The sequence below is a fragment of the Seriola lalandi genome, unplaced genomic scaffold, assembly GCF_002814215.2.
Source record: "Seriola lalandi dorsalis isolate HSWRI2012SDOR001 ecotype SW California unplaced genomic scaffold, Sedor1 jcf7180002054317, whole genome shotgun sequence".
Classification (NCBI taxonomy): Eukaryota; Metazoa; Chordata; class Actinopteri; order Carangiformes; family Carangidae; genus Seriola; species Seriola lalandi.
The window spans coordinates 290,865-317,375 of record NW_019524870.1 but is presented as its reverse complement, the minus strand read 5'-3'; the positions used below and the strand labels follow the sequence as shown (position 1 = coordinate 317,375).

Genomic DNA, 26,511 nt, shown 5'->3' with positions numbered 1-26,511 from the left:
GGGGGTGGGGGGGTTGGAGGGGACTGAACACAGAAAGGTAGGCCCAGGTAGGGAGGGCTGTGTAGAAGATGACGCAAATGCTAAGCTATGTCACAAAGAGAGGACCGCCTATACACTACTGGGTAACTTGTATTTTTGTTGTTGAATATAATTAATAGGAAGCAGGTGGGACTGTCAGAACATGTTGTGTGGAAACCTCTCACAGTTTGTTCCACCATTGTGAAGAGCCAGCCTGCCATCCATCCATCCATCCATCCGTTTTTCCATCCACTTCTGTTTGTCACTGGCAGCCATCATACACACACACACACAGATCTTGCACAACCGTCTTCAGCTTAATGTCAGTCATGTTTTCTACATGAACTGGAAGTTTTTTTTCAGTCCACTCAAAAATCACAACTATTTTGCTCATTGATCTTAAAAAACATTTCCTCCCACGCAAACTCTACTGGGCTGACATCCATGCCTCTGAAAACACAATTTTCAGTTCACTATATTGTTCTTCCAATATCTCCAAAACCAGAACAGCAAGGCAGAAGTGTTTTTGTTGTGCACTGACAAGAACGCAAGTTCATAAATCAGGCTTCTTAAAAACCTCAAGCTGTCTTACTGAGGGGAAAATATTGAGAGAAGGAAGGGAGGAGGGAAGAAAGGAAGGATAGAAGGAAAGGATGTGAAAGCCAATGAGAATCTGCTCTGCACTCTGGTCTCCACATGTCGTCACATGTCCCCCTTTTTCTTTTTTTTTTTTATTACAGTGATAAAAGAAAGTTTTGCTTAAAGTCTCTAAGATGGACCTGACGAATGCATGAAGTGTTAGATACAAAAGATCTCTCACTCATAAGACCAGAATTAATATTAAGCATGCTAAAGCTTGACTCAAGTTTGATGCATAAATTTATAAATGAAACAGCCATAAATGATCTTCTTCTACTCACTCATACAATTTGTTTTTCTGTGTTGTTTTCGCCACAGCGCTCCTTAGTCTGGATAATGTATAACTGTGTTGTTGCATCACACTTGTGGAAATCATGAGCAATTTACAGGTTGATCGTGCCCGAATGCAGGAACAAAGTCGTCATTCATAAGAACCGCAAGGTTGCAATGAAGAAAAATTTGCTCGCATAAACAATGCTCTAAATTTTTACCACCTGGCATTGCTGTATGTGGAACTGAATAGTGCATACATATACATGTGTAGGGTGGTTAGTGGAATGAGCATGTGGCTCGCACACATGCCCCCTCCTGCATACCTCCAGTCCCAGCCCATTGGTGATATTTCAGAAATGCAGGGCTATAAAATCAGGCTATAGCATATATCTTCCAGGCTTCCCGGTTGACTGGTGCAGTCGAGTCAGTCAGCAGGGAGTAGCAACACTGAGGATTTCATCAGCTCAGTAGTTTACAAAAAAGACAGGACTACGGCACCTCCAGCGCCTGCCTGCTGTTCTCAGTTCAGTTCAGTAGTTACAAAGTGATGGTTTCCTGGGGCTGCCGACGTGTTCAGTATCACTTATGACTAAGTGACGGTGTAGAGGTTGGTTTAGTTTTTATAAAACAAAAAAAAAAAAAACAATAGGTAAACCAACCAGACTGGCTGGAGAAGTGAGGTGTTAGTTAGAAAATGCTTTTTATTCAAAAGCAAAGAGAGTCTGAAAGTTTTTTTTTTTTACTGCATTAATTTCACAGGTAAAAAGTGTTACTGTACATGCCACAAGCATTATGTTGGCATGGAGGGGGGAAATAAATAAAGACAAGGGGGAAGGGGATGGGGCTGGGGGGGTCGTGGCCCAATGCTGCAGGAAGAGGAACCAGGGGAAAGTGGCACAAGTCTGACTTCTTCCAATGAGAGCAGTCAGGTCAACACAGGAACTTATGGAAGTGGATGCAGACGGATTCTAGTGCAGGGTTTTGACAATGAAAGGTGGAGAAGGATCCATTTCTGATGTGCCATCACCCGTTAGGGCCTCAGTGTGTGGTGCTGATGAGTGTGTGGGGAACAGAGTCTGTGTCTGGAGAAGCAGGGAAGTCGTGCAGGACGATGGGGAGTTGAGGGGCGGGGGTGGGCAGCACTTGTAGTCCAGCACTCAGTTTGTCTGAAAGCAACAGGCCTCTCTCTCTCACTTGCACGTGTGCACGTCGTAGACGCGCACGCACTCCTGACAACTGACGTAGCAGCACCAGTGGAAGATGCAGTGGCACTTCTCTTTGCGTTTCTCAGTCCGGGTGTTGTGGCCGCGGCCGCAGCACAGCAGGTCGCAGCCCTCGATGCCGTGTGACGACACGTTGCAGACTCGGTCGCGTGTCCCAAAGGAGCCTGTCTCCGGGTTGGGCTCGCAGAAGTTGGGCGAGCCCTCGTAGTAGACCAGGTCACGCTCGGTGGGGTGCTTGAAGAAGGCGTACTTGACCCGCAGCGTCTCCACCCAGCCGCGCGACTCACGGTGTTTCTCCACCACCATCTCCGAGGCGCTGTCGTACTTGTCTTTCAGGTAGTCGCCCAGCATGCGGAAGTCCGGCTGCGCCCACCAGCACGTCTTCACCTCGCAGCTTCCTGACAGGCCGTGGCATTTGCAGCGCAGGTGCATGTGGTCGAGGATGGTCTGAGAAAACACAGAAGACAAATACCGTATGATCACTTGGTAGGACCATTTAAACCAAAACCAGTCCTAACTTTTCTTGTTTCAACACCTTTACTTGTACAAATATTTTCTGGTCATTTGTACGGACTCCATGTATGATGACTTATCAGTGGATCCATATGTTAAATTACTCCAAATAATTTCTCTTTTTTATTAATTAAATCCCTAAAGACACTTGTACTGGTTGAGCCTTGGATCTGTGTCTGGAATCCACTTTTAACTGCTGTGAATTCAAACCAGCTTCAGTACCTCTCACGGCCGACAGAGAGTGGGTATTTCTTACTGAAAAGGTGCATTTTGGGTGGAGTGTGCCTTTTAAAGTGTAATTAACTAAAATGCGCTGGTAAACTTTGATTTAATAAAGTGACTCAGCTGTTATGGGGGCGGTTAAGTCAGTCACCACCAGGCAGGATCTGATGGAGTTTTATGGTTAGAAATATACAGGATACTCAGCAATGCAGACTAACAAAACCACTAAAGACTCACAGAACAGGCCAAGAATAACAATACGCCACTGGCTGCAATTTATTTAAGTGTCATGCAGCTGCGAAGTAAAGAGGGTCTGTGCTGCTGCTAATTCTCTCTGAAGTCACTGGCTCACATCATGAGTGTGCCGCCGTGGGGCATATTTTACCTTTGTGTTTCGATTGTGTTGTGCTTTAATTCGGCGGCTATATTTAGCTGCAGAATTCCCCCGGCTGGGGCGGAAGGCAGGTGGCTGTGGCACCTGTGGGTGATGAAGGGGGAGAGTAGGGGTGTGTGGAGAGGGGTGGATGGGACTAGTGACATCACACTGTGAGCTTGTCATGCCAACATCAAGACCCAGAGGCCCTCGGGGCTAAATAATGGAGCGTGAGAGGGCCAGGTGGAGAGGAGAGCAGACTCCTGACAGTGCCGCTGTTCAGCTAGCTCCTGTGGTCTCTCTGACTGCTCCTGTGTGCTCAGATCAAAGGGTTGTCTTGTTGCCGTGTGGTCCCTCCATTTGCCCCTCAGCGAGCAGCCGGGGAGCCTGTTTTCTCCCAGTGGTGACAGCAGCCAGTGATGTTTTAAGTCTGAGCTGATTTCCTTCTTTTCCCCCTCAACTCACTCGGGTTATTTGACTGTCAGGGAATTTTTTTCATTGGGATGCAAGGCATGAAAGGCGAGGTGTGGGGGGGGCATGGCAAGGAGTTAGGGTGTTGCTGAGATGAGTAATTAACCAGTCATTCAAAGTCAAGTGCTCATTTTCTGGTGGAAGCTCAGAAATGTGCGGACAAGTCAAATACCAAATCCCTGCCAGTCACATGAACAATTAGTGATCCCAAACAATATAAATCCATCCCTTCTGCGAGACAGTCGGATCATTGTCCATTGTTTACTGCACCTTGGTTTCAGTTTTTTCACCTTATTTATAGGGCAGGTTGTGCAGAGTTTGTCTAATTAATGTGCTGTATTACAGCTGTACCCCCTGAATGTACCGACGTACTCAACAGTGGAACCTGCGTTTATCTTGCAGAGTCAGAACATTTTGTAAATGTTGTAAATACACTGTCAAACTGATTTGACAGTGGTGGTATTTGCTATGTTCACTATCTGGCCAAAAGTATGCGGACTTCCCCGTCCACCTCTGTTTGTCAAGGTTTGTGTTTTCCCACTTTGCTTCCAACTTTGTGGCAACAGTTTTCCTGTTTCAACACAAAGCCTGTGAACAAAGCCTGGACTGTAAAGAAATGCTTTTCCCAGTTTGGTGTGGAGGAAGGTCACAGACCTCATCCAACAGCTTTGGGATGAACTGGAACACCGACTGAGAGCCAGGCCTTATCAACTGACCATCAGTAATCCTCTTGTGGCTGTCCTCAAGATTTTGGAAAGCTTCCCAGAAGAGTGGAGGCTGTTATATCAGCAGATTTACATACATATACAGAAACATACTTTTGGCCATGTACTGTATATTAACCTGGAATACAGAAACCTAACAGCACATCCTTGCACAGGCTCTTCAAATGTGTCTAAATCTGTTTACCGTGCGTCCTGCCTCGTTGTTGTGCCGGTTCATCGCCGAGCGAGCATCTGGACGGTTCTCCCTGGCGTCGGCGAACTCTCTGGACACCAGCACCCCAAACTCTGCATCCTCGCTGCAGCCACCCCACTTCCAGCCCTCCCCTGGAGGTCCCTTGTGGTGGGAGTCGCAGCCGCACATAGTGGACGTGCCCTCGGCACAGGAGCGCGTCACTGCGAATGCGACGCCCGCTGAGGCGATAGCGTGGACAAATGCTGACTCTCTGGTTGCTGAGAGAGACAGATGAAGGACAGACAGGCAGAGAGAGAGATAGGGAGTGTGTCAGTCTTGTGTTCAGCATGGACAAGGCAATCTGTACTGCTGCCAACATCCAGACAGAGGTATTGAAAGAGATACCTCCAGGCAAAAGCCTTTTAACATAACATTTCATCTTTGAGACAGCACATTTGTGTACCTGGAAAAAAAACAAGAAGCCTAGAGAACAACACTCCCATACATGGTTCACAGTATTTATCATATGATTATCATCACTGATGAGGATCACATATGAAGGAGACTAAAAGCAGAGTCCCTGCAGTGACATCAGCCCATTGTGGTTGTGTCAGGAGGGCCTAATGCTCAGTGGGATCTCAGTGACCTCCTGTCATCCCTGAGGTGTGCTGCTTTGCATCTGGATAGTGTTTCAGGAATGTTGTCACCCCCACCTCCCCCTCCACCCTTCACCACCCTTCCACCCTCCTACCTTTCCCCGTTCAGAGCCCAAGGCCTTCTGGTGAAACCTAGCAGTGTGTCGGCCTGTTTCTTTTTTACACTGAGGGATGGAGTTACGCCTCCTTTGAAGGCAACAGCTTATTATGTAACCAGACACCATTGTTTCACAATCACAGCACACTTACCGTGGCTCACCCATTACACTCTACTAGCTTTGTTACAGACAGACAAAAACACACGCACACACAGGTATGGGGAGGTGTCCTTAAGCGGTGGCTTGACTTCTCAAGAGCATCGAGTGGCCTCGATTTCTGATGTGCACAACTGTGCGATCTGAGGTTTGAAATTTGTATGAAAACAACCAGAGCATTAACATCGTATCTTACAGACCGCAAAAGCCAGAAATTCACTCAGCAAGTCCACTGCCAAGAGCCAGTCAAACAAGCCTCCGACAGAGTTTACTAATGTCTGACTAGAGACAAGTCATATTCTCCCATCCTCAAGTGAACTGACAAAACAGAAATACCTGTTTATGCTAGGTGTTTTTGCCTATAGAGCTAATATGATGCCACAAGGATCAGTTTGTATCCATCTATATTTCTGACATCTGGTCTGTCCTGGCGCTTTGTTGTGAAAATGTGACGCAAACACTGTAAATCACAACTATTTAAAAAAAAAAAAAATAATGATTGAAACTGACGACACCCATATGTTGACTGATCTGTTATTTGTGGATAAATCTTATGAAATAACCTGTGCATAGTGAAAGGATACAGTTTTCATCTAAATCCCCAGCGAACCCTTGCGTGATTGGATGACACACAGTCCTCAGGTTGGGCATCCCTGCTCACCCTGGCAAGCCTAACTGGGCCCTCCACAACATGGGCCTGTGAGCCCTGGGCCCCTGGAGCTCTGGCTGTTAGCCAAGGCTAGCGCTGCTCCTGCTACCTGCTGGGCCCATCAATCCGCCTTTGTTTCCCTTGTGTCACACTGTATTATCCACACAAAGGGCCCAGCGACTCGCGCCCCCACAGCCCCGCTCTGCCCGGAGCTGGCATTCCCCAAACTCCCGAACTCCCTCCCCACTCTCCCTCCAGCCACCCCTCCGCCAACACCCTGAGCTGAAATCCCATACACCACCACCCACCACAGGACCTCAACCCCCCACTTCCTCCAGGCATCCACCAACAGCACCACCATGGCCAACGCACTGCTAACAGTGGCTGTTGCTAGTGGTTGGTAGCTCTCCCTTCCCTAACGCGAATGCTTCCATTCATCATTCCCAAATGAATGATTCCTTCCTTCCTTGCTTCCTTCCTTCCTTCCTTCCTTTACTTCCCCATCCCAGAGTGCACAGCCGGGCTAGGTTGGGAGAGATCCCCTTTCAGCCTGTTTTCATGACAGAGTCAAAAGGGCGTGTGAATGGGGCGTCCGTGGGAGCTGGACTGTGTGAGGCGCACACTGGTCTTCATGCACAGTAGGGGTTGAGCGGAGCCCCCCGGCCCTTTTCTATTGCCTGTAATCTCATTTGGCCTCCCCTCTCCCTTTTATTTGACTGAGGAGCTTGGACTGCTCACACTGCCCATTTCTGCCCAGATTCCTTCCCCTCTGACACACAGGGTAATTCATTTCCAATCAGCAGCCTCACTCACAACACACAAACTTCTACCTTTATAATTAGGGACTGCAAGGCCTAAAGCGGGACACCTGCGCCTATTGTTTCCCACTGTCAAGGTTTAGTGGGATGTTTAAGGGACAATTAGTATTCTGCGTGTGAAGCGGCTGATGGATGTCTCCAGTATATCAGCTGTTCTTGTCAGGTTTTGTTGATAGATTCACCACGCTGACCCTCTTTCATGTATCAGAGTGTAAACATGGTTGGGAAAACCGAAAAGAAGCTTGACTTGACTCTGAAGACAAATGCGATATTGAAGGTAAAGATGGATGGAGGTTGGATAATGTGTCAGTGCTTGTACCTGCGCTCATTTCTCACTGCAGCCAGGAAAGGTGTATATTATTGTAATTGCCCCAGTTAGTCAACAAAAGCCCAGAGTACAGGCAGTGAGAAGCCTTAGGGTGCAAAACTGGTGAATGCTATGTTTTGTAACAGCTTGCAGTAGCCTCAGATATACAGTCTGCTTTTTTATTGCGGGGTGTTGTTTGGCACAGATCATTTAGATCGTAATTTATTTTATACTTTAAGCCTCAGATACATATGTACTTTATACCATTACAAAGTACAGCCATAAGATTTATGGGAGGCTTCCTTTCTTTTTCTTGTACTTGTAAAAAAAAAAAAAAATCTACCTTTATCTAACACAGGGCCAAAGATGGCAAGGTTGTCCTTGATGGTGGTGCAGTTCCATCGCCGGCCCCTAAACTGGTGTTGGCATTCCTGGATCCCCAGCTTCACACCTTCTGCGACGCTGGGCATGATCTCGATGTAGTTGCGACAGAAACGCAGCTGCTTGGGCACCAGGCCGGGGATAGAGCCGCACAGGATGGGTTGGGAGCCCAGAGACGAGTACTGCTGCCCGAGGGCCAGGGACCTGCGACACACACGGAGAGGGGAAAAGCATCATTAAGTGAGGTCTGCTGGGCGTAAAGAAACATCTCTGCATCTGTGTTGCAAGGTGATCAAAAGAGACTTATAATATAAGGTTAAGAGCTGTGTATCAAACTTAATAATCAATCAGAAACCGAACCCGATTTAACAAAACTTATGCTCATTTTGGGCTGTTTTTCATGTAAACAAAGTTCTTGTAAGGATCGGAACATGTAACATCGGGGCTTATTTTGTTAAATGTAGAAAAACCTACATGTTCCTTAAAGTACGGTATCAAAAAAGTATCGCACACAAGCTCAGTTTTGTATCTTTTGTATCAGCCCTAGTGCTTTTACAAGTGTAAAGAATGTGGGAATTAAAACTGCTTGTCTCACAGTACAAGTCTGTGCCCTCCCTGAACTCAACCCCACAATAGCAGTGATGGTGACCTGCCAGGGAGGGCTCCGTGAAAGGCAACCTGCTCTACAAGAGGGGACCTCTTCTGTATCCATTAATCTCAGGTTTTACTGTAAGCGTAGCTCTGTGACAATACACTGATTCATACTTGAGTGTTTTATTGACTTATCTGCTTAATGTAGTTTATACTAAGAGCTCCTGTTTATTTTGTCTCCTTCTTTTTTTTTTTTCCACCAGGAGTGAGGGGGGAGGCTAATAGGCCCACTTCAGGGCAGGGATACAAGCTATTAGTACTGACTTTTCAAAGTGTTCCCACTTGTTAGCGTACACAGATCTGCTGATCTAACAGACACACCAGAACCTGTCTGCGTAGTTTAGGAAAAGCCCCCTTGTGCAATTTCAATATATATATGAGAACACCTGCCTTTGCAGTTTCATCATTAATTTGTGGTTTTCCTCTGGAGTTTTGATGTTTTTAAGAGTGACAGCGTGTGCAGCTGAGCTTGCTGGTGATGGACAAAAAAACCTGGCATATCTAAAGCTGCGCGCCTCACCAGAAGGCCCGTGCAGATGTGCCTAAGCAGGGATTAATCACCACAACGAAGAAGCCAGGATCAGCTTGTGATGCCAGAAACCATTATAGTTTCATTCAAGTAATTAATTTTAATTGCTTTCTTTTTCTCTTGAAATAAAAGACAGAGAGGGAGAAAACATGTTTGCCATGCCCTTGTTTTAACATGCTTTTTGTGATGACAAGCTTAAACAAAACTGTACGGTCTCTTCCAGAAGCTCATGCTCACTATATCAGCCGAAGAGACATACATGTTTCAAGTCTGCATTCTTCAGGAATGAAGAAGGCTCGGCAGTAGATGTGTTGGATGGAAGTGTTTACAAGGGTTATGGAGGGGAAGATGTGCTGCCAGTTCGCAGCTCTGAGAGAGAAGCGCTTTCACCAGGGCCGAGCAGACTCCTCCAGCACCTGGCTGCGTCTGGGCGGACAACGTGGCGCTGGAGGCCATGAGAGGATCACGGGGGAACAATTGACACTGATCAGATCAGAGCGCCACTCAGGATGACCTCAGGACCCCCGCAGGGCGCAACCCAATCACAGCAGCCACTGACTCTGACAGATGAGTGCAGCGCTATGCCCCACCCCGACACAAAAGTCAAGCCATTGAAGTCACAGGGAAAAAATCCCCCCTTAGATAAGTTCACAGCTCTTGTGCGCTTTTGCTTTCTACTTGTGGCGACTACCAAAACCCTGCCCCCACAGCCGAACCCCCCTCCCCCGGCCATACGCTGTTTTTGATCTCAGGTGAGCATTGTTACAGCAGGTATCAAGATTTGCCGGTGGAGCTACGCACTGAGACACGAGGCTGAGCTGTTTTGCTTTTACAGCTGGTGTTATGGAACATATGATGATCACATAATCAGCTGTGAGCCACTCGTGTAGTATCACTGATACACAACAAACAGCTCATATGTTTCAATTAGAAACTGATCACTGCTCCTCAAAGATAATACAGTTACATAAACTATCAAACGCTACTATACATAGGAAAAATAAGTCTCCATCATATCCAACATAATAACTCAAACCTAAAATGCTGTTTTCCTTAATTTGATGTTCCCATGCAAAGTCAGTAATTTGATAGAGCTCATCAATCTCCATTTATGTTCTTGTCTTGAGTTTACCCAAGCGAACGCAGCCACATTAGCTCATCTGCCAGTCCCAACCCCACCAACATCATTGAGTTCAAGCGTTGCTGACTTCACTCTGTCTGGTGACTGAGTGACTAAGGACCTTAATTACACTGTCTGCTAGTTTGGTTACTGCCCATTAATCTCTCAGTCACGGGATGGACCTCAGCGAATGATGCCTTCCCAGCACAGAGCTCGGATTTGAACACTAGTATCACATGCTCCACAATTACGTCACTAAATTGACTCAAAAAGAAAATCTCTACTGCTTAAATGAGATATCTTCGCAGTTAGACCGCTGTGCCAACCTTTGCTGCATTTCAGGTTCCATTCAGGACAGCTAAACTGCTCGTCCGCAACCCTGAAATACTCGCTTAGGCAGTGGACTCAGGATTTCTGATGGAATCAATTAGCTAACCGCATGGGACTTTGTGGTGACCGTAGCATGTTTAGACCACAGGCCGTGGATCTGCCAGCCTATTTGTCTTTGTTTGCAAAGGATGTGCATCATTTGATCCGTATGGACAGATGAGATGAAAGGGATATCTTTTTGGCTAGGTGCTAATGAGAGTCTTAACCCTGAGGGGTTATGAGGCATATCGTGCAAACAGACTCACATGCAGACGCATGCATGTAGACCACATGTGTGCCATGCTGATCCTGCCTGCTTTGCCTCACTTCTCGGAAGCCACAAGCAACGTGTCTCAACCGAGTGAGGGAGCAGCAGACGCAGAAACCTCCACAGAGGCAGAATGCCGGGGGAATCTGCTGCAGGGGACGAGACAAGCAGCAGAGCAGCAGCGAACTGCAGGGCTTGGCAGGTGCATGCCCAGGCAGGTCCGTATGGGGCCTCTACTGGCCTGGGGGGTTTACGGCATGGTTGGGGGTTTTCTCAGTATCTAAACCGGGCTGATGTGAAAGTATGATGGGCTGCTGGAAACCGCAGAAATGAAGCAGAGGAAACAAAGGGATTCCACCACACACCTTGCTAAAGGGTGGAAATTCACACAATCAAGACTATGACACTGTAAACAAAAACTTTTGACTCAGCCACTCCCAGTGCAATAAAATCACTACTACAATCTCTGCTGCTTGGATAGAAAAGTGAAGCTGTCTCTGAGTCAGAAATATGTTGCAGCTGCTATTGTGGGAGGTCTGCATTACAGGGGTCAGTGTGTTGCACATGTCTGTGCATAGATGAGCTTTCTTTGTGTGACAAGCCTCCTATGTCCAGAGGCACAAAAAGTACCAGGTGACCCTCTGAACCTGTTGAGCAGAACATGACATCTGACCTCGCTGCCTTTAGCCTGATGGCCTACAGAAACAGTTTGAAGTTCATGACCAGGGTGTACATCGAGTATCAAAGAGCAGGAGTGTTCATCTCCCGCTTGTTTGCATCGTTAATCAAATGAAAGGTCATTATGATCAGATGTTCATACTTATATTCTACATTGAGGTGTCATCAAACATGACTTTGATAGAGCTTGTCTTATCTTTAAAAGAGGAAATTGAAATTAATCAATTTGAAGCTCCTCAAGTCAAACCCAATGCAGGAATTTTAGATCCTCAACCTAACCTTGGTACATTTTCAGATACTGAAAAAGTAGCTTAAATTGCGTTAGCATGACATGGCAAAGGAGCTCTCCACATGAGCAAGCTCAATACACATGGTCCTACAGAGAAAAGCACACTTAAGTTAAATTGTATCTGATGGTCAAAGTAAATTTTATACTTGTTCAGGGAATAACTTCTTCAAATTTATTTTCAGAACCATAAAAGTTTACCCATAGCTTACCATTAGAAAATGTAAAATAAGTTAGCTCATTATGCAGCAAACAGAAGATTTTTTTTGTGCTAATTTGATAACTTTCTTTGAAGATCTTCGAGGAATCTGGATATGGAAGAATAAAACTGTGGTAAGTGTTCTCATAAGACCTGCTATCTAAGTTTTAACTCTGTGTATTAGTTTTACAAGGGCTATTTTTTCAGTTGCTTCACAGTAGTTGCCTCGTAATGGTGTCATCTTTTGTCTTATCCCACCAAACATGTCATTAACCAAGTAGCTAAGCTGTGCAGTGACGTCAACCACTCTTCGGGTCCATCAATGCTAGCTTCGATGTTGTTAACAAAATCTTCTCAAGAAATAGCTTCTTAAGGTTAGTAATTATAAATAATAAATAATGTTTTAGTTTTCAGTTTTGACAAGTGCTAGAAGCTGTATCCTGCTCCTTTCCTTTGTAGCAATATCACAGAGAGAAATGTTCCAAACAGCGCGTGTCAGCACATTGTAGCTCAAATAATCATTATGCAGATAAAGTGGCTGCTGTTATTGTTATATTCAAGTTACATAGCTTAAACGGTTGGATTGTTATTACTGACTTAGTGCATGAGGCATTTTAATTTGGAAGGTGGTAGAAGTGGAGCTAATTTTAGCTTCTTCACACAGGCTGCAGTTCGTGGTGCTGAGATGTGTTTCCGTCCACTCGATTAGCATCAATGAGAGTACACTAAACATTACGAACACATTTAAGTCTAATGCAATAGAAGTACCCTCAAATTTAAACTGGTAACATTCCACCATTGTTTCTGCTGAAATGATCCTTGAACGCGAGTCAAAAAAGACACATTTTGCAATATGTTTTGTGTTCGTATTGTCTGGAGTTAATTCAAAGCTTTCAGTAGTTTGTAGTTCAGTACAAAGTGGAATGTTGAAGTGGCGAACAAAGTATGAGAGTGAAGCAGAAAGGAAAAGAGAGGGATTAGAGAACCTGTCACAATCCATCCCTCTATCCATTCCTCCTTAGGCACTATGTTCACAGACTTCATGGAAACCTGTGTGAAGGCAGAGTGAACTACATGGTTGTGTTGCTACTTGTAAGTTCCCACTTCCAACAAGGTTATCACTTATGATAGCATGAGGTGGATGCCTTGTTCAAATGCCCATAACAGCCTTTGTTCTGTGCCGGGCTGTTGCAGAACATGCTGAAAACTGTTACACACGATGATATAATTTTCCATTTCATTTAATCACAAGCTGGGACACTCTCCAGGCTGTTGCTGTCAGGTCAAGTGGAGAGGTAGGGCTGATGATGTATTAAACTACACCTCATGAGGAACACCTCAGATAGGGTTGATTTTTGATGGTTTCATTTTGGATTTGTTTCATTAAGTAAAGATTTTTTCAGCTCTAACTCTAATTAATCTCTTATCAGATATTTTATTTCCTCTCTTTCAATAAATTACCAAAGAGCAATACAAAACATTTAGGTTAGCTCTTAAATATGATCCTAGTTCTCATTTATGTTGCTTGTAAGCTACAGATAAATTGAATCAATAAGGAGTTTGAAAGGATTTGGCCTTATAATAGTTAACTTATTACATTAAAGAGAAATGAATACTGTTAGCTGATGCTGAGTTTGTGCCTGTAGTACTTCGTACCAAGTGTGCTCTGTCACTTCTGCAAGAGCCAGGCTCCCAAAAAAGCCTGACACTGAGAATATTGTTTGCATTAAACTCTAATCTACCTCTATATGTTGACGCCGCAGCTCAACTTGTCAGATTTGCCTGGAGGGCATCGTGTTGCTAAATGAGGCCCTAGCAGAGAAGTCAGAGACGTGCACTGAAAACATTACCACCAGAATCTCATTTGTAAATCCCATAACAGTCCACAGAGAGATAAAGACACTCAAAAGAGTAAGTGGGCCAAGGAAAGTTGCCGGCTTTGCCCGAGGATGGGACTTTTCCTGGTGGAGGATGGAATGCAAAGCTCCTGTCTGTGTTTTGTTGTCTTCTCTTTTACTTTGGCACACTTTTGATTTGTAGTCCAACAGCTCCTGGCTGATCAGATAAAAAATGACAGGACCCCTGAAAAATGTTCCAACCTGTTCTGTCTTTCTACCTCCTTTGCCTCCCCTCCTCTCCCCTCTCTCTGCAGACTGTTGTGGAGAGAGTGTGGAGTTGGGACAAGGAGCCCCTGCAGTCACAAATATGGAGACGTGATGAGGGAAACTGAACAGGGTATAAACTTGTAAACCTGCCTGTCAGGGAGTGAATGAGAGCAGCAGAGGCTCAGCACAGGAGTGCACCAGAGAGTACAAGGCACTGACAAATGCATGTCAGACTGGAAGCTTGGTGTCTTGGTCCGCCTGGAGGTGGACACAACACAGTCTGAGCTGTTGTCTTGAAAGGACAGAGCTTGTTTGAATGAGTCTTGAGGGACTGTGAATAAACCACAACTCAAACAGCGCATTGTTCCCTGACACTGCTCATTAGCCACTGCTTGTTGGCACTGCTGCTTGAATTCTCTGCAGCAATGCATCCTATGCAAATCATAACTCGTAATAGATTGTCTGGAATCTTCCATTGTATGTCTGGAATTTCTCTGTGGAGATTTCAAACACTGCATAGTGTCTTCAGATGTGATTAAAAACCTAACTGATGTTGACTTTCACATGCTTGGTTGATTAGAAAAAAAAACAAAAAAAACATGGGATGTGAAACTACATTGTTGTGCATAAACCTGGTTTGCAGAGCCTGCTAGTCTGCAGATGCTGCACTCAGAGGCAGCCCACACTGTTTAACAACCCTGACCCCAACAGTGGAGACTTATCTGATGTTGCAGGTTCTCTAATCTTGCATTTTTACCTTTGCACTCATGCATATAGACAGGGTGTTGTTCAGACGTCTGGTCCTTCTTGTTTATGTCTTTAACATAATACTTCCTGATTTGGATTTTTTTTTCTCTAAAAGGCCTGGAAATTAAATATTATATCACTGCTTTTATTGAAAAATCTAAAAGATACTCAACCCATATAACCTGACAATGGTAAGGGTGCACAAATTATTTCACCATGTCATTGTTGATGATGTTTGGATGAAATTGTGTGTCCATGGCACCATTTGTTGAAAACATGTTACCTGGATCTCTTGTAATCTAAAGCTATTGATTGATAGTCCTCTCTTCCTTTTCCTCATTGCTTATTTTAGTTGTTTGGTTGACCTGGTCAGCGACCTGAGGGCGTCACCTGAATACAGGCTGTACAGGTGTGATCAGCACATCTCTGTCACTGACCCTGTGTGCTGGAGAAATTGCTCTTTGCTAATAATTAACCTCTGTAACAAGCTATACAGGTGAGATCAGCCAGGTAATGAAGACTTTAAATATTGTTTGTGTGTGTGTGTGTACCTCCACACGTGTCCCCTAATGATCTCCTTGCCCCTGGCCATTGCTGTGTTTTCTCTTTGAGGAACTGTCCTGGCCTGTGTTTTAGTGCACCTAATAGCTGTGCACAGGGGGACTTTGTCATTTCCTACAAGAGCACTTTGCATGTCCTTTGATGGTGGGTGAAGATTAGGACTCGCCCTCGCTGCTTTGAAATACCACTCTCCTTTGAACCTCTCACCTAGCTTGGGTTTGGCTGGATAATGTCGTCCCACATGCTTGATCAGTGCAGACTGTCTTGTAAAGATTTGTTAGGTAATGTGTTGGACTTGGTGTATCATGATAGGTATCATTCTTTTAAATTAGAATGTGAAAATAGATTAAAATGCATCAGTCGAATCAAAGTGCTTTGATTCAACTCCAGAATATTGCCTCACTATAGTCTTGATACCTTAGCAGTGGTAATGCACCTGCTTTAGGGGGAAGATCTTAGTCATTTTAGAATATACTCCTCTCATATTCCTTTTATCCCTGTGGATGTCACTCTATGTGGAGACATTTCTCTTGGGCTTTAGCCCAAAATTGCCTTTGACTCTGGCTCTGTGGCAGCCCTCAGCCATTCATAATGGAACCCTAAGGTTTCTTATGAATGACATTCTTCTGGACTTTTCTCCACCTTCCACTGCCCTGTAGAGAATAATGCCCGAACATCCTTGATCTTTTCACGCGGGACGACAGACGGAAGATTTTCTCGCAGTAAGAATCATTTAAGTGATCCCTTCGCCAACGGTAGGGGTTGAAGATTGGATTGAGGATTGGAGGTTTGGGGGGTGGAGGGGTATCACAGTCAGATAATGACATTCCTGAGACCCAGAGATGGACTCTAGAGCCCCCCTTTTAAGCCGCTCAGGTTGAACTGGAAAGGTCTATGTATAGACTGGGCAGTTTGGTTAAACCTAGATAGCTTTGCTTGAGACCTTTCGAGAGGTACGGCACTGATATTATTGAGGCCCCAATGGTTCCCAAAACTCCCACAAGTACTTCTTCTAACAGCATTTTAGTCAGGAAGCTACATTTAGGTCAAAACATGCTCTAACATTTAATTAAAGGATGTCAAAATGAAATCACTGAAAGTTTTAGTGTTGCAGTTTCATGTGGAAGGTTTCAACAGAAGTAAATTATAAAGCACATCTAATACTTTAAATATGTTATTCTGCACAGTTAACAAATAGTTTTCTGTTACAGACTGAATATCAGCTCTTTACGACTGCTTCATGTCAGATTGCCAAACTGCCGCTGATGTTTCACCTGAGCAGAAGCTGAGCAAAGTCCTGTCTAGGTGTGCGAATGCAATGAAATATTGATGGATCAGGATTGCATCGATTGCTCAGAGAAGCTGGTGGTGATTTCAGCAACGGCAAAACTGTATGTGAAACAATTTCAGACATTTTCAGAACAGATTTGTTGTTCTCCGTGCAGCAGTTCCATCTTCTCTCATCCTACCCTTTGTTCTCTGTTTGATTTTATAACCACAACAAGATAAATCTTATGTAACTGAGAATTATTAGGGGAAAAGGTGAAATGGCCCTACTTCAAAATTACAATGAGCCGCTGACAAAATGAACAAAAGTTCAATGTCTCCACTTCCTCGTGCAGACACAGCGGTGATGATAACACAGGATTAAGAGAATAACAGTTCAAACATCTCGTGGTCGTGCGGCATGATACGACAGAGTTAAACCGATAATCACTGCTGATGCTCGACGGCTGGTTGTTGGACCAGATTCAGCTGAGGTGATACCACGCTGAAAGTGACTGTCATCATTCACTTACAACTGGCTGCTGTTTATGCAAGAACACAAACACACTGCTGGCTGACAGAGTGGTTTGAGCTGCTCTGAGAGCCACACTGACTTAATACAGTAGTAGAACAGTGACTTTTATTAACAGCATATTATGTCACAGTCCTCAGCCTCAACTTCTTATTTTAGTTTGATACAGGTTAAAAGGTGAAACCAGAACACAGCATTAAATCCAAGAACACATACTTTTTCATTTTCAAACCACACAGAGAGGCTGGCGTTGTCAGATAATTGGACAGAGACGCCGTGAGACCTGTGGATTATATGGGGTCATACCATAGCTTTAAGCTGTCATGAATTCTTTCAAACCTTGATTTTGCCCGTTTTGTACGAAACTACTGTTTTCCCAACATTCTTGCATTTCAAGAGAGCGATTTACTGCTCTGCCTCACCTCTCCAAACCCACCTCATTAGTTTGCTATGCCTCTTTCTTTCTACTACACCTCATCTTCATCTTCTCGCATATGTGCATATCACTGGAGTTATTTATGCTCTGTTTTGTTTTCAACACCCCATCTTGTAAAAGCAAAGCTGCCAGGCATAAAGCAGTCAAAACTCCTCTTCCCTCCAACCCGTCCCACCGTGGCTTGAGAATTTATGGCCAAGTCATCGCCCCTGAGACAGAAGCTGAGAGCAGTCTCTGCCTGGGCCCTCACTGAAACTCAGCACCCTCTCGCTTGACGCAACACCTCATTTTGTCACCTTTTGGACATGTTCAACACCGCGGGGTGATGCCACTGACAGCGCCGTTTGACACCCATTCCTCAACACCTGCCCAGTCACCTGGAGCTATGGCTATGGGCTTTTCATCTCTCCACCTTCCCAGTAACCCCCCTACCCCAGCCTGCGCTTCAAAATTTGTTACCCAAATCAAAGGTGGCGCGCATTGTTAAGGTTCGAACATTATACCAGTGTCATGTAAGCTCCTTAAACAGAACAGCTGCAGGTAATTCACATAGAGAGAGAGAATCCAGGCTCTTTGTCACCAGTGTCTGACGGTTCTTGCTGAAGCCAGGAGTGGGTGTAAAGTCCTCTTTGCCATTAACACTTCAGCCCTGTGGCCTGTGTGCTTGGCAGCTGCCTGCTCTGTAAATGAAACCAGAAGATGCTCGCAGTTTGGACAGCAGTGTGGTGGGACCATATGCTAGTTGGGCTACTAAAAGTGCAGTAGCTCTGACAAGTATTGTGTCGTGAGCCAAAAGAGCTTTGTCATACGCCTACGCAAATATCACCAAAATAGAAGCTTTATGTTACAAAAGAAGACCAGGAGCTATGAGGTCAGCTGCATGTAGCTGAATTTGTAATGAGATAAACCTCTAAATTTCAGTTGCTGGTGCCAAAAGCGATCTGGGATAATTTAACAAAGAATAAAACCCTGCGGCACCTAAACATATTGTCTCCTGACAAATCCGTAGTGGAGGGGGTGAATTGTGGTACAATTGAAAAGCAAAATGATATGCTTAACTGTGTTTAAAAAAAAAAAAAAGAAAAAAAAAAGAAATGGATTGATTTAATTACAGCTGATGCCCCATGGCAGACTGCAAAATTTGTAATAATTTTAAAATTGTGCACAACTTTATCAGTGCATGTCATATAATATTTAAAAAAAAAATTCAATTCACGGCATGTTTGTGGGCCGGCGGCCTGAATGTAGGACAGTGACAGACAATAGCAAACAAAACTAAATGACGCTGATCTTATAAGTCATGATTGTTGTACTTCCTAAGGCACTTCCAAAATTATATGGTTGTATTTCAAGAAAGAAATTGATCGTTTTTTGCTTTTTTTTTTTTTTTTTTTTTTTTTTTTGAGGCTTTTTTTTAGGCTTTGTTGAGTTTTCATGAGCAACATCACTGCTGTCATTGTGCCTGAGCGATAACATTTATATAATAATGAATGATCCTCCTGACTTGCACTGTTTGTGTAGAAATGCCTTGCAAGTCCTCACAATACTATGGACAATTCCTACCCACATGGCAACCACTCGCTGATGTATTTTTTAAAATTAAATTCAAATAAGAAGTCTACACATTTTATAATTTAATGGAACTACAAATTCACCCTCTTTGCATCACAACATGCTCCAATATGATAAATTGACATGAATGTGGAGAGGAAAAGAACGGCGAGCCTTTTCCGTTACACTAGTATTTGAGGTTAAGATTCTTTGGACTGGGCCGGAGAACATTTTTCCACGCAGTCAACTGAAAGTGCACATTCTGCCCTCTCAGAAATGATCATTTGACCAAAAAGACTCTCTCTCTTTATGCGGCTATAGGGTCTGATGCTGAAACTGTGGATTTGTACTCACCACCAGATGGGATAGCCTCCAAGCACCCGTGAGCTGGACAACCACACACACATCAAATATCCAATCAGATACAAATCCATGAGGTAAGCCTTGTAGTGTGTGTGTGAGAGGGTAAATGGATCAATACATAGAACTTCCAGTAGGCAATGAAGAAGAGTTTCCAGGAAGAGAAGCTTTAGGGCAGCTTGATTGTTGAATGAGGGGAAAATTAAAATGATATTGAAAAAAAAAAATCTTCCTCCTGTTTTCCCCCCTTCTTTGAGTTGGGCTAGGAAAGTGTGTCTGTCTCCTAGTAGTTAAGAGAATAAGTGTCTCTTACACACATGCACACACGCTCCTACCCGTCCTCTCCTTCCCTCCCTCTCTCTGAGGTTCTTCCCTAAGGTAGATATCTTTTTCTCTCTCTCTCTACTTTTTTCTCCCTCAGGATGCCTCATCCACAGGCCCAATATTAAAGGGGGGGTGGTGGAGGGGGGAGGCGGGGGGAATGAGGTTTTGGAGATGTCAGCTGGCAAGCCAATCACAGAAGATGGCCTTAGGTTACGAAAAAAAAATTATTATTCGTTCCCATCTGTCAATCACACGCCACCCCCTGGTAATGTGGAAAAGAAAGGAAAGAGTGAAAAGAGGGAGGGAGGGAAATGGGAGAGGGAGGTATAGGGAGGGACACATGAAAAAGGTAGAGCAGACTTGTTACTCAACTTGTTTCATACATGATTACTGAAAACAAAAACAAAAAAAAACAGAACAATAATTCACCAAAGTGGCTCAGAGGAAGGTGAAGGGGATGTAGGTCGCCTTCTCCTCAGGAGACTCCGCGCTGCCGGCTTCACACACGCTGACGTACATGTTGACATATTGATTTTTAGGGGTTGTGCCCTGACTAATTGATCCGGATATACGTGCATACAGTGCACACGTAACACATGCACCAACACACACTCACTCACACACACACACACACACACACACAAAATCTTGCTGTGTCCCACTCACGGGGACATATACAGTGAATTTTCTAAATTGTTGTCCGCCCACCCCAACAGGGGAGGACATAAAAGGGGACACAATAAAGCCATAAACTGTGGTGGTGGCTGGGCCAGGCATGCAGGGGTTATATGCTTCAGCGGCCCAAAGGCAACACATTTTACATCAATACTATTGTCATTCTGATGGGCTGTGGGGCGAGCAGCCGTGGGACAAGTGGGGGAGGAGGAGGGACGAGGAGAGAGAGAGATAGAGAGTGAAGGAGGAGGGTGGGACACTTGTGATGGACTTAGCCTGAAGTAACCATGCATTTGATTCACATACAAGGAAACTGATCGGGACGAATACAAACAAGATACCCGGCAGAGATCAAACGAAGCAGGTTGTAGTGATAACAATCTAGTTAGGAGGTTTTTGTCTCAGAGGATTATCAGTCGGCCGTCATGGAAAGACTGACCACCAAAGACGTGACCGCTGTGCAAACCAGTAATGAAGGGGTTCATCAGTACAGATTTCATACTGGACTTCACAGAACATAACTTTTTTTTTTTTTTTTTTTTTTTTTTTAGAAAAGTTAAGCTCTGAAGTGTTTTTAACTTTGGGGTTTTTTAAAAAAAATCTACCGACAGAGTTTTCTGCTACATTTAAGCTCCATGCCCCTTAGAGACCAGTGGTGCCACGTTATTAAGCAAGTCTGTGTGAAGATAGTTGTTTCTTTGTAGTTAAAATTTAGTGCATGAGTCACAATCCTCAAAATTAAGTTCAAATAAGAACAAATTCTTTGACATTTTCCCCACTAGATTCAAAGGCCCTTTTTGCACATATACAGTGGTTTTAAAAATGTGAAGATTTAACATTTTATGGCATCTTCAGACCAGATGGATTACCTGGTAGATTTCACAACAGACTGAGCGTGTGGAGCCATATGGAGACCAGCCTTTGGGAGGTCTGGTTCCAAGTAAGAAGGGTCATAATGCGTTCACTGACGAATGTTTTATTGATTTCATCCTAATTTAAAAATGCAGCAAAGAAAAGTGGATTTTAAAAATGAAAATATGGCCCATAAATAATTACAGAAATATAAATCTGATGCCTGCTGCTAAAATGACAGGTGGCTCAAATATCAATATCACACTTTGACTGTTGTTAAACATAAAGTTAGTGATAGACATGTCACTCTAACACAAATGCTGTTACTCTTAAGTGATTTTAAATGCACCAGCAGTGTTTATACCCGAGCAGCGTATCACACTTGTCTTCCCCTCTGATGTCTGCTGCCTGGGGGCCGTGGTCTTTCTGCTGAGGACCTCCGGGGCATGATTGAGCTCAGTGGACCGAAGGGGGCTGGAGGTCGCTCAGCAGGGGCTGGGAGCGTGCACTCTGCAGAGAGGAGGCTGAGTGCCCACCGCAGGGAGAGGGCCCGGTGACCACAGTCTGGAGGTCAGTAGTGGAGTGGCCCCTTTCACCCACCCCTTCTGTGTTTTATTCCTCCATAACAAAGAAGATAGGGAAACAGGCAGTGACTGAGCAGCACTCGACCTACCGCCCTGTTTGAAAGAAGGGGGGGGGGGGGGGGGGGGGGGGGGGGGGGTTTCCTCCAAGTCTCTAAATGTGACAATAATTGATAGATATCTTTGTGAGAGTTGTATGAAGCCAGTCTCCAGCCAGTCTTAGTGGGGAGTCTTCTACATTATACCAATAAAGATATCTTTTCAAGGCCTCAAGTCAAGATGCGATATGTCATGGCCGTGCTGACAATGAGGCAGGTCTGTTTTCGATCACGAACATTGTCGTGCGTTACGGCATCGTCAAAAATGTGCCTAGCTCAGCTCGAGGATTTGGATGACAGTTGCTCTGCAGGAGCGATAGACGGTGTGCAGGGCCAGGGATGGATGGGGGGGAATGTGACAGTGGTCTGATTTATGAGTGCAGGCAAAGGAATCAGTCTGCGGTCTGCATCTGAACAACATTGAAACCACGTTTCCCAGGTTGAGGCCACAAGTGCAAAGCGAACTGTCTGGAAAGGCAACAGCGATTAAGGTCAAGAACATCGGAGCCTGAACCTGAAATGAGCTGTGACTCGACAACACTTGTGTTGGTTGTTTTGAGTGGTGGTGTTTTGTACAACTCTCTGAAGGGAAGGAAGGCCTCAGTCTGCGTGTCTGCATCAGTAGGTGCACAGGAGGGGGAGGCACACACAGAGGTCCCCTACCGGGCCGGTTTCTACGGTGACCTGAGAAAGGCCGTAACCAGGTCCGGCTCTTTCTCAGGCCTAATCAGCGTATTACCACAAAGAAGGACATGTGTTCGGCCCCCCCACCTCTCTACCCTCCCTACTCAATCCGACCAGCATGGCTGGACACAGGCAGCCAATAAAACCAGGATTAGGAGGGTATCTACACACACTGGGCTGAAGCGAAAAAGTTTCTGAACACGCCCAATCCCACCCTGCTCCGTTCACAAACTTCTTTTCATCGTTCTCCTCTGTCTCTCATTCCTGACATCTTTCACTTTATTTCACTTGCTCCCATGTTTATATCCTTCCTTTGCCTCTTCCTTTCAGGGCCCTCACCCTGTAAGCTCTTCACACAATAGGGCATCCAGAAATTACTCATTTTGCTGGAGCAGTTCAGCAAATTCCCAATGCTTCTTGCCCAGCTCCCCCTTTATGCTCTCGATCCTGTGCTTTTTGCTGTTATGATAATGAAATGTGCTCCATCACAATGACAAAGCTGTGCATGTGTTTGGCTGTGTATGTGGAAGGGAGAATTTATGTGAATTCACGCTCCTTTACATATTTTTGCATGAATTCATGCTCCTCTACATAATGTGCAAGATGGAAACCTTCCACTTGGATTTCATGACCGTGAAACAGATTTTCTTTTGCCTCCATCTGTGCAGTAAATGTCTGATTAATTAATGCCCGATAATAATTCTAATAAAGTCCCAGTTCTGTCTGTATAGGAAGTACATCGTGTTTACTGTCATGATTCGAGACTTTCTGTGAGTCATGTGCCTCTTGGTGTCTGAAGGACTGTAGCTTTACCTCAGAGTCTCTGCTGATGTGTCCTGGAAATGGGAGCGTGTTAAAGATGATATCAATGCCTTTGTCAGGACTTTTTAAGACGGGGGACAAAGACGACAAGAACTCTTCCTCCAAATAAACCTTTTTCATTAGAGCAGCAAACACTTCATCCCTCTGCTGTGTGAGCGAAGCCCTATTGGTGTGTGTGAGTCACTCAGCAAGGTCCCACATGGAAGAGCCTAAACCCTCAGCGGTCTTTAGCCGGACACTGAGGCGGCCTAATTAAAGGGCACTTAAGCCCCACAATGTGCGGCGGTGCAGGTTGGAGTTGGTGGGGGTCCCCGCCGAGAGGGACAGAATTCATGGCACTCGTAAACAAGGGAGTCCAGGACAGAGGGACAGAAGAGGGCTATGTGCCAGAGACTTTGTTCACACAAGATGAAGAGTCAACAGCCTCCCTATCCCTCACCCCTCCTTAGCCATCCCCCCTAATAACCACCTTCTTCAGAGGAGCTGCAAACACAATGCCGTCCCACTCCCCTCCTCTTGCTCTCAATCACTGTTGGGACAATGAGGAGGAACCCCCCCCGACCCCACCACCTCCACCATCCTTCTGCCCCTCCCCGACCCCCAAACAGACACTTCTTTTATTGAAATTCTTTGGTGTTCTAATCCTCAGCTTCCTCCAGGGGCAATAATGGACTCCCTGCGTCAGCCTTTTCCAGCGAGCTATCATCCAAGCCTGCCTGGGTCACAAGTCCACCTCTCCTATTGGAGAAAACTGCCCCAGCACTGTCATTCCTGTCACATCCAGCTCATCCACAGGCCATACAAGCCCCACTGCCATTGACCTTAAGAACACATTTGAATTGCCAGCCATGCATATCTCTATATTTTCAAGTAACATTTTCCACAACTTAATACTGGTAATTGTTACCATGTAAACTAAGCAGATGTCTTACCCTTCACATTTACAGAACAAATTGGAAATATTTTTAATTTTTTCTTTTCTTTTTTTTTCAAAATGATATTTCTCAGGTTTGTTCAATTTGAGCAAATCCCCCTTTTGGCTTTGGCCCCTTTGTCTTAGTTCATCTGTACACAACTCTAGGAGTTCACCGAGCATTTTCATGTTGCCTAACAGTTGGCAGGGAAGCGTGGAAAATGCTCGAAATATGAAATACTGGTTAAAATAAATTGTCAGCAACTTGCATAAGTGAAATGACAAGAAACACAATGAATGCTGAATACAGATTATGCTGTATCTTTGGAGTAATAAGAAGTGAAATATTACAGTCACTGATCCATTTTGAAAAGTACCTCTCAGCATGAAGCAGCACCACCACCAGGGCTGGACTGAAACAATAATTCAAGCTGGGAATTTGACTCCATCCCAGGCCACCCTGTTCATGCAAACCATCAGACCGCTCATTTAGCAGGCTAACCCTATTTGTTGATGTAATGGACTACCAGGCTAGTTAGAAATCTGGCCAATATGTTCATCTTGGAAGAAAATTATCCAGATTACAAAATACAAGAAAAATGGGACTGACCAAGAAATATGAAAAAGAAAATGCCCTAGTTATAACTTCGGTTTTGGGATAATGAAATGAAATTAAACATTTATTATGGATGGCCATTACCAAACGCAAACTCTGTGTCTAAAGATAGAGCAGCAACAAAGCTACACTTTCCAAAATGTCCAAACAGTCAAATCAACAGCAAAAACTGCTCATTACTTTAATGAAAGTAGAAGTTATTGCATGGCTGCTGGATTACTTAAACCGGGTGTACCTAATAAATTGGACAAAAATCATTCATTTCACTTTGGAAAGTAAATCCTGCAGAATTAACATTAACTTTATTGGCAATGAGTTGTCGGAGGTATTATATATGAAAGCATGCTGTCATATAAAAACATGCATTTGTATATAAGATGTATAAGACCTTAGGTCCTCTGTGTTTCATCACTGGCAGCAACGTTGATTGGTGGTAACAAGTAGAGACACAGAAACGAACGAGCTGTGCTTCATTAATAAATCTCTCATCTTGACTGCATCACTGTGCCTGTGTTCAAGTTACATCACTGTAGGTGAATCACAGTATCGCTGCTGGATGGCATCGACCACTTCAAAGTGTGTTGATGGTGACATCTGCTGGTCATACACAACAATCAGAAGCTCTTGATCGACAAGTGCAATACATGAAATAATAGAGCCAAGAGCCTAGAGCCTGTAATGTGATAACTACAGCTGCGTCCGACGGTTTCTTTTGATATTTGTTTGGTTTATCAGTAAGTAGAGTGTCAGCAATTGTGACAAATGCCTATAATAAGAATTTAACCAAAGTGATATATTCAACTACCAACAGGAGCACAATGTGTATCTTTTACTCTTATACAAACAGTCAATGTTATGCTTTCCACGATACAACTGTGATTTGTTTAATTAACCAGATTAAATTACTTTCCTGACCGAATTCCAACATCACTGCAATATCTGGTGCGCCCAGGGATGTAAAAGTCCTTAGCCAAGAGTGTTGCATTATCTTATAACCGGTACAACAAAGAATAAACAGCCCTGAGTTTGAATTTCTTCCGAGTTCTCTGTTAATTCTGCCTGTTATGGTTTTATAAAGTATGCAAAGCTGCATTATCACAAGAGTAAAGTGTATGATTTCCTTCCAACAATCTTTAAATGCCTAATGAATATAAAGACTAAGCAAAGCTTCAGTCACTGGAAGACCACAAAGGGAAGATGAAGGAGAGTGGAAACAGGAGAAGAGAAAGACACAACACACAGGAGAATTTGACATTAATTTTACAACAATAAGAACTAACATTATAAAAATCCTCAGGTATGAAATGTTTTTGGAACAACTTGGTTCATCAAATTGAAATAAACGTAGATGATACACAAAGGTCCTGAGCTCAAATTTCAGTCCTGGTCCTTTTTCGAATATTTATATTTCCCACCAACTACATCCATGTTATGTTCAGTATTATGGCTGGAAAACTTTAGCTGATAATTAAATACAAGCTTATATATATATGCGTATGTCTTTGCTAATGACATGTATAGAACTGACTCTGGACTCACAGCTACAGAAAGCCGGTGATGCCAGTAGAGAATACAACATGCATCTCACCATTAA

The 26,511-nt window shown here is 44.3% G+C and overlaps 1 protein-coding gene and 1 long non-coding RNA gene across 2 annotated transcripts; one reads left to right on the top strand and one right to left on the bottom strand.

Annotated features, from left to right (window-relative positions):
* Window positions 1–6: 6 nt before the first annotated feature.
* Window positions 7–19,769, bottom strand: wnt3 (wingless-type MMTV integration site family, member 3). Its single transcript, XM_023406762.2, has 4 exons — window positions 19,347–19,769; window positions 7,657–7,898; window positions 4,642–4,907; window positions 7–2,600 (listed from the first exon to the last, which is right to left on the bottom strand). The coding sequence occupies exons 1-4, from the start codon at window positions 19,424–19,426 to the stop codon at window positions 2,121–2,123; spliced, it is 1,068 nt and encodes a 355-aa protein (XP_023262530.1). The 5' UTR covers window positions 19,427–19,769; the 3' UTR covers window positions 7–2,120.
* On the top strand, window positions 2,513–8,463 carry LOC147819097 (uncharacterized). Its single transcript, XR_015437273.1, has 2 exons — window positions 2,513–2,639; window positions 7,672–8,463. It is a non-coding gene; the product is annotated as an uncharacterized LOC147819097 (long non-coding RNA).
* Window positions 19,770–26,511: the final 6,742 nt, after the last annotated feature.

Bases quoted from the DNA above. Each gene is read 5' to 3' on its own strand.
- wnt3 (XM_023406762.2), bottom strand. From the start codon at position 19,426: ATGGATTTGTATCTGATTGGATATTTGATGTGTGTGTGGTTGTCCAGC. The intron at 7,899-19,346 runs GTGAGTACAAAT...TGTGTGTCGCAG, and splicing joins GGAGGCTATCCCATCTGGTG to GTCCCTGGCCCTCGGGCAGC. The intron at 2,601-4,641 runs GTAAACAGATTT...GTGTTTTCTCAG, and splicing joins ACAACGAGGCAGGACGCACG to ACCATCCTCGACCACATGCA.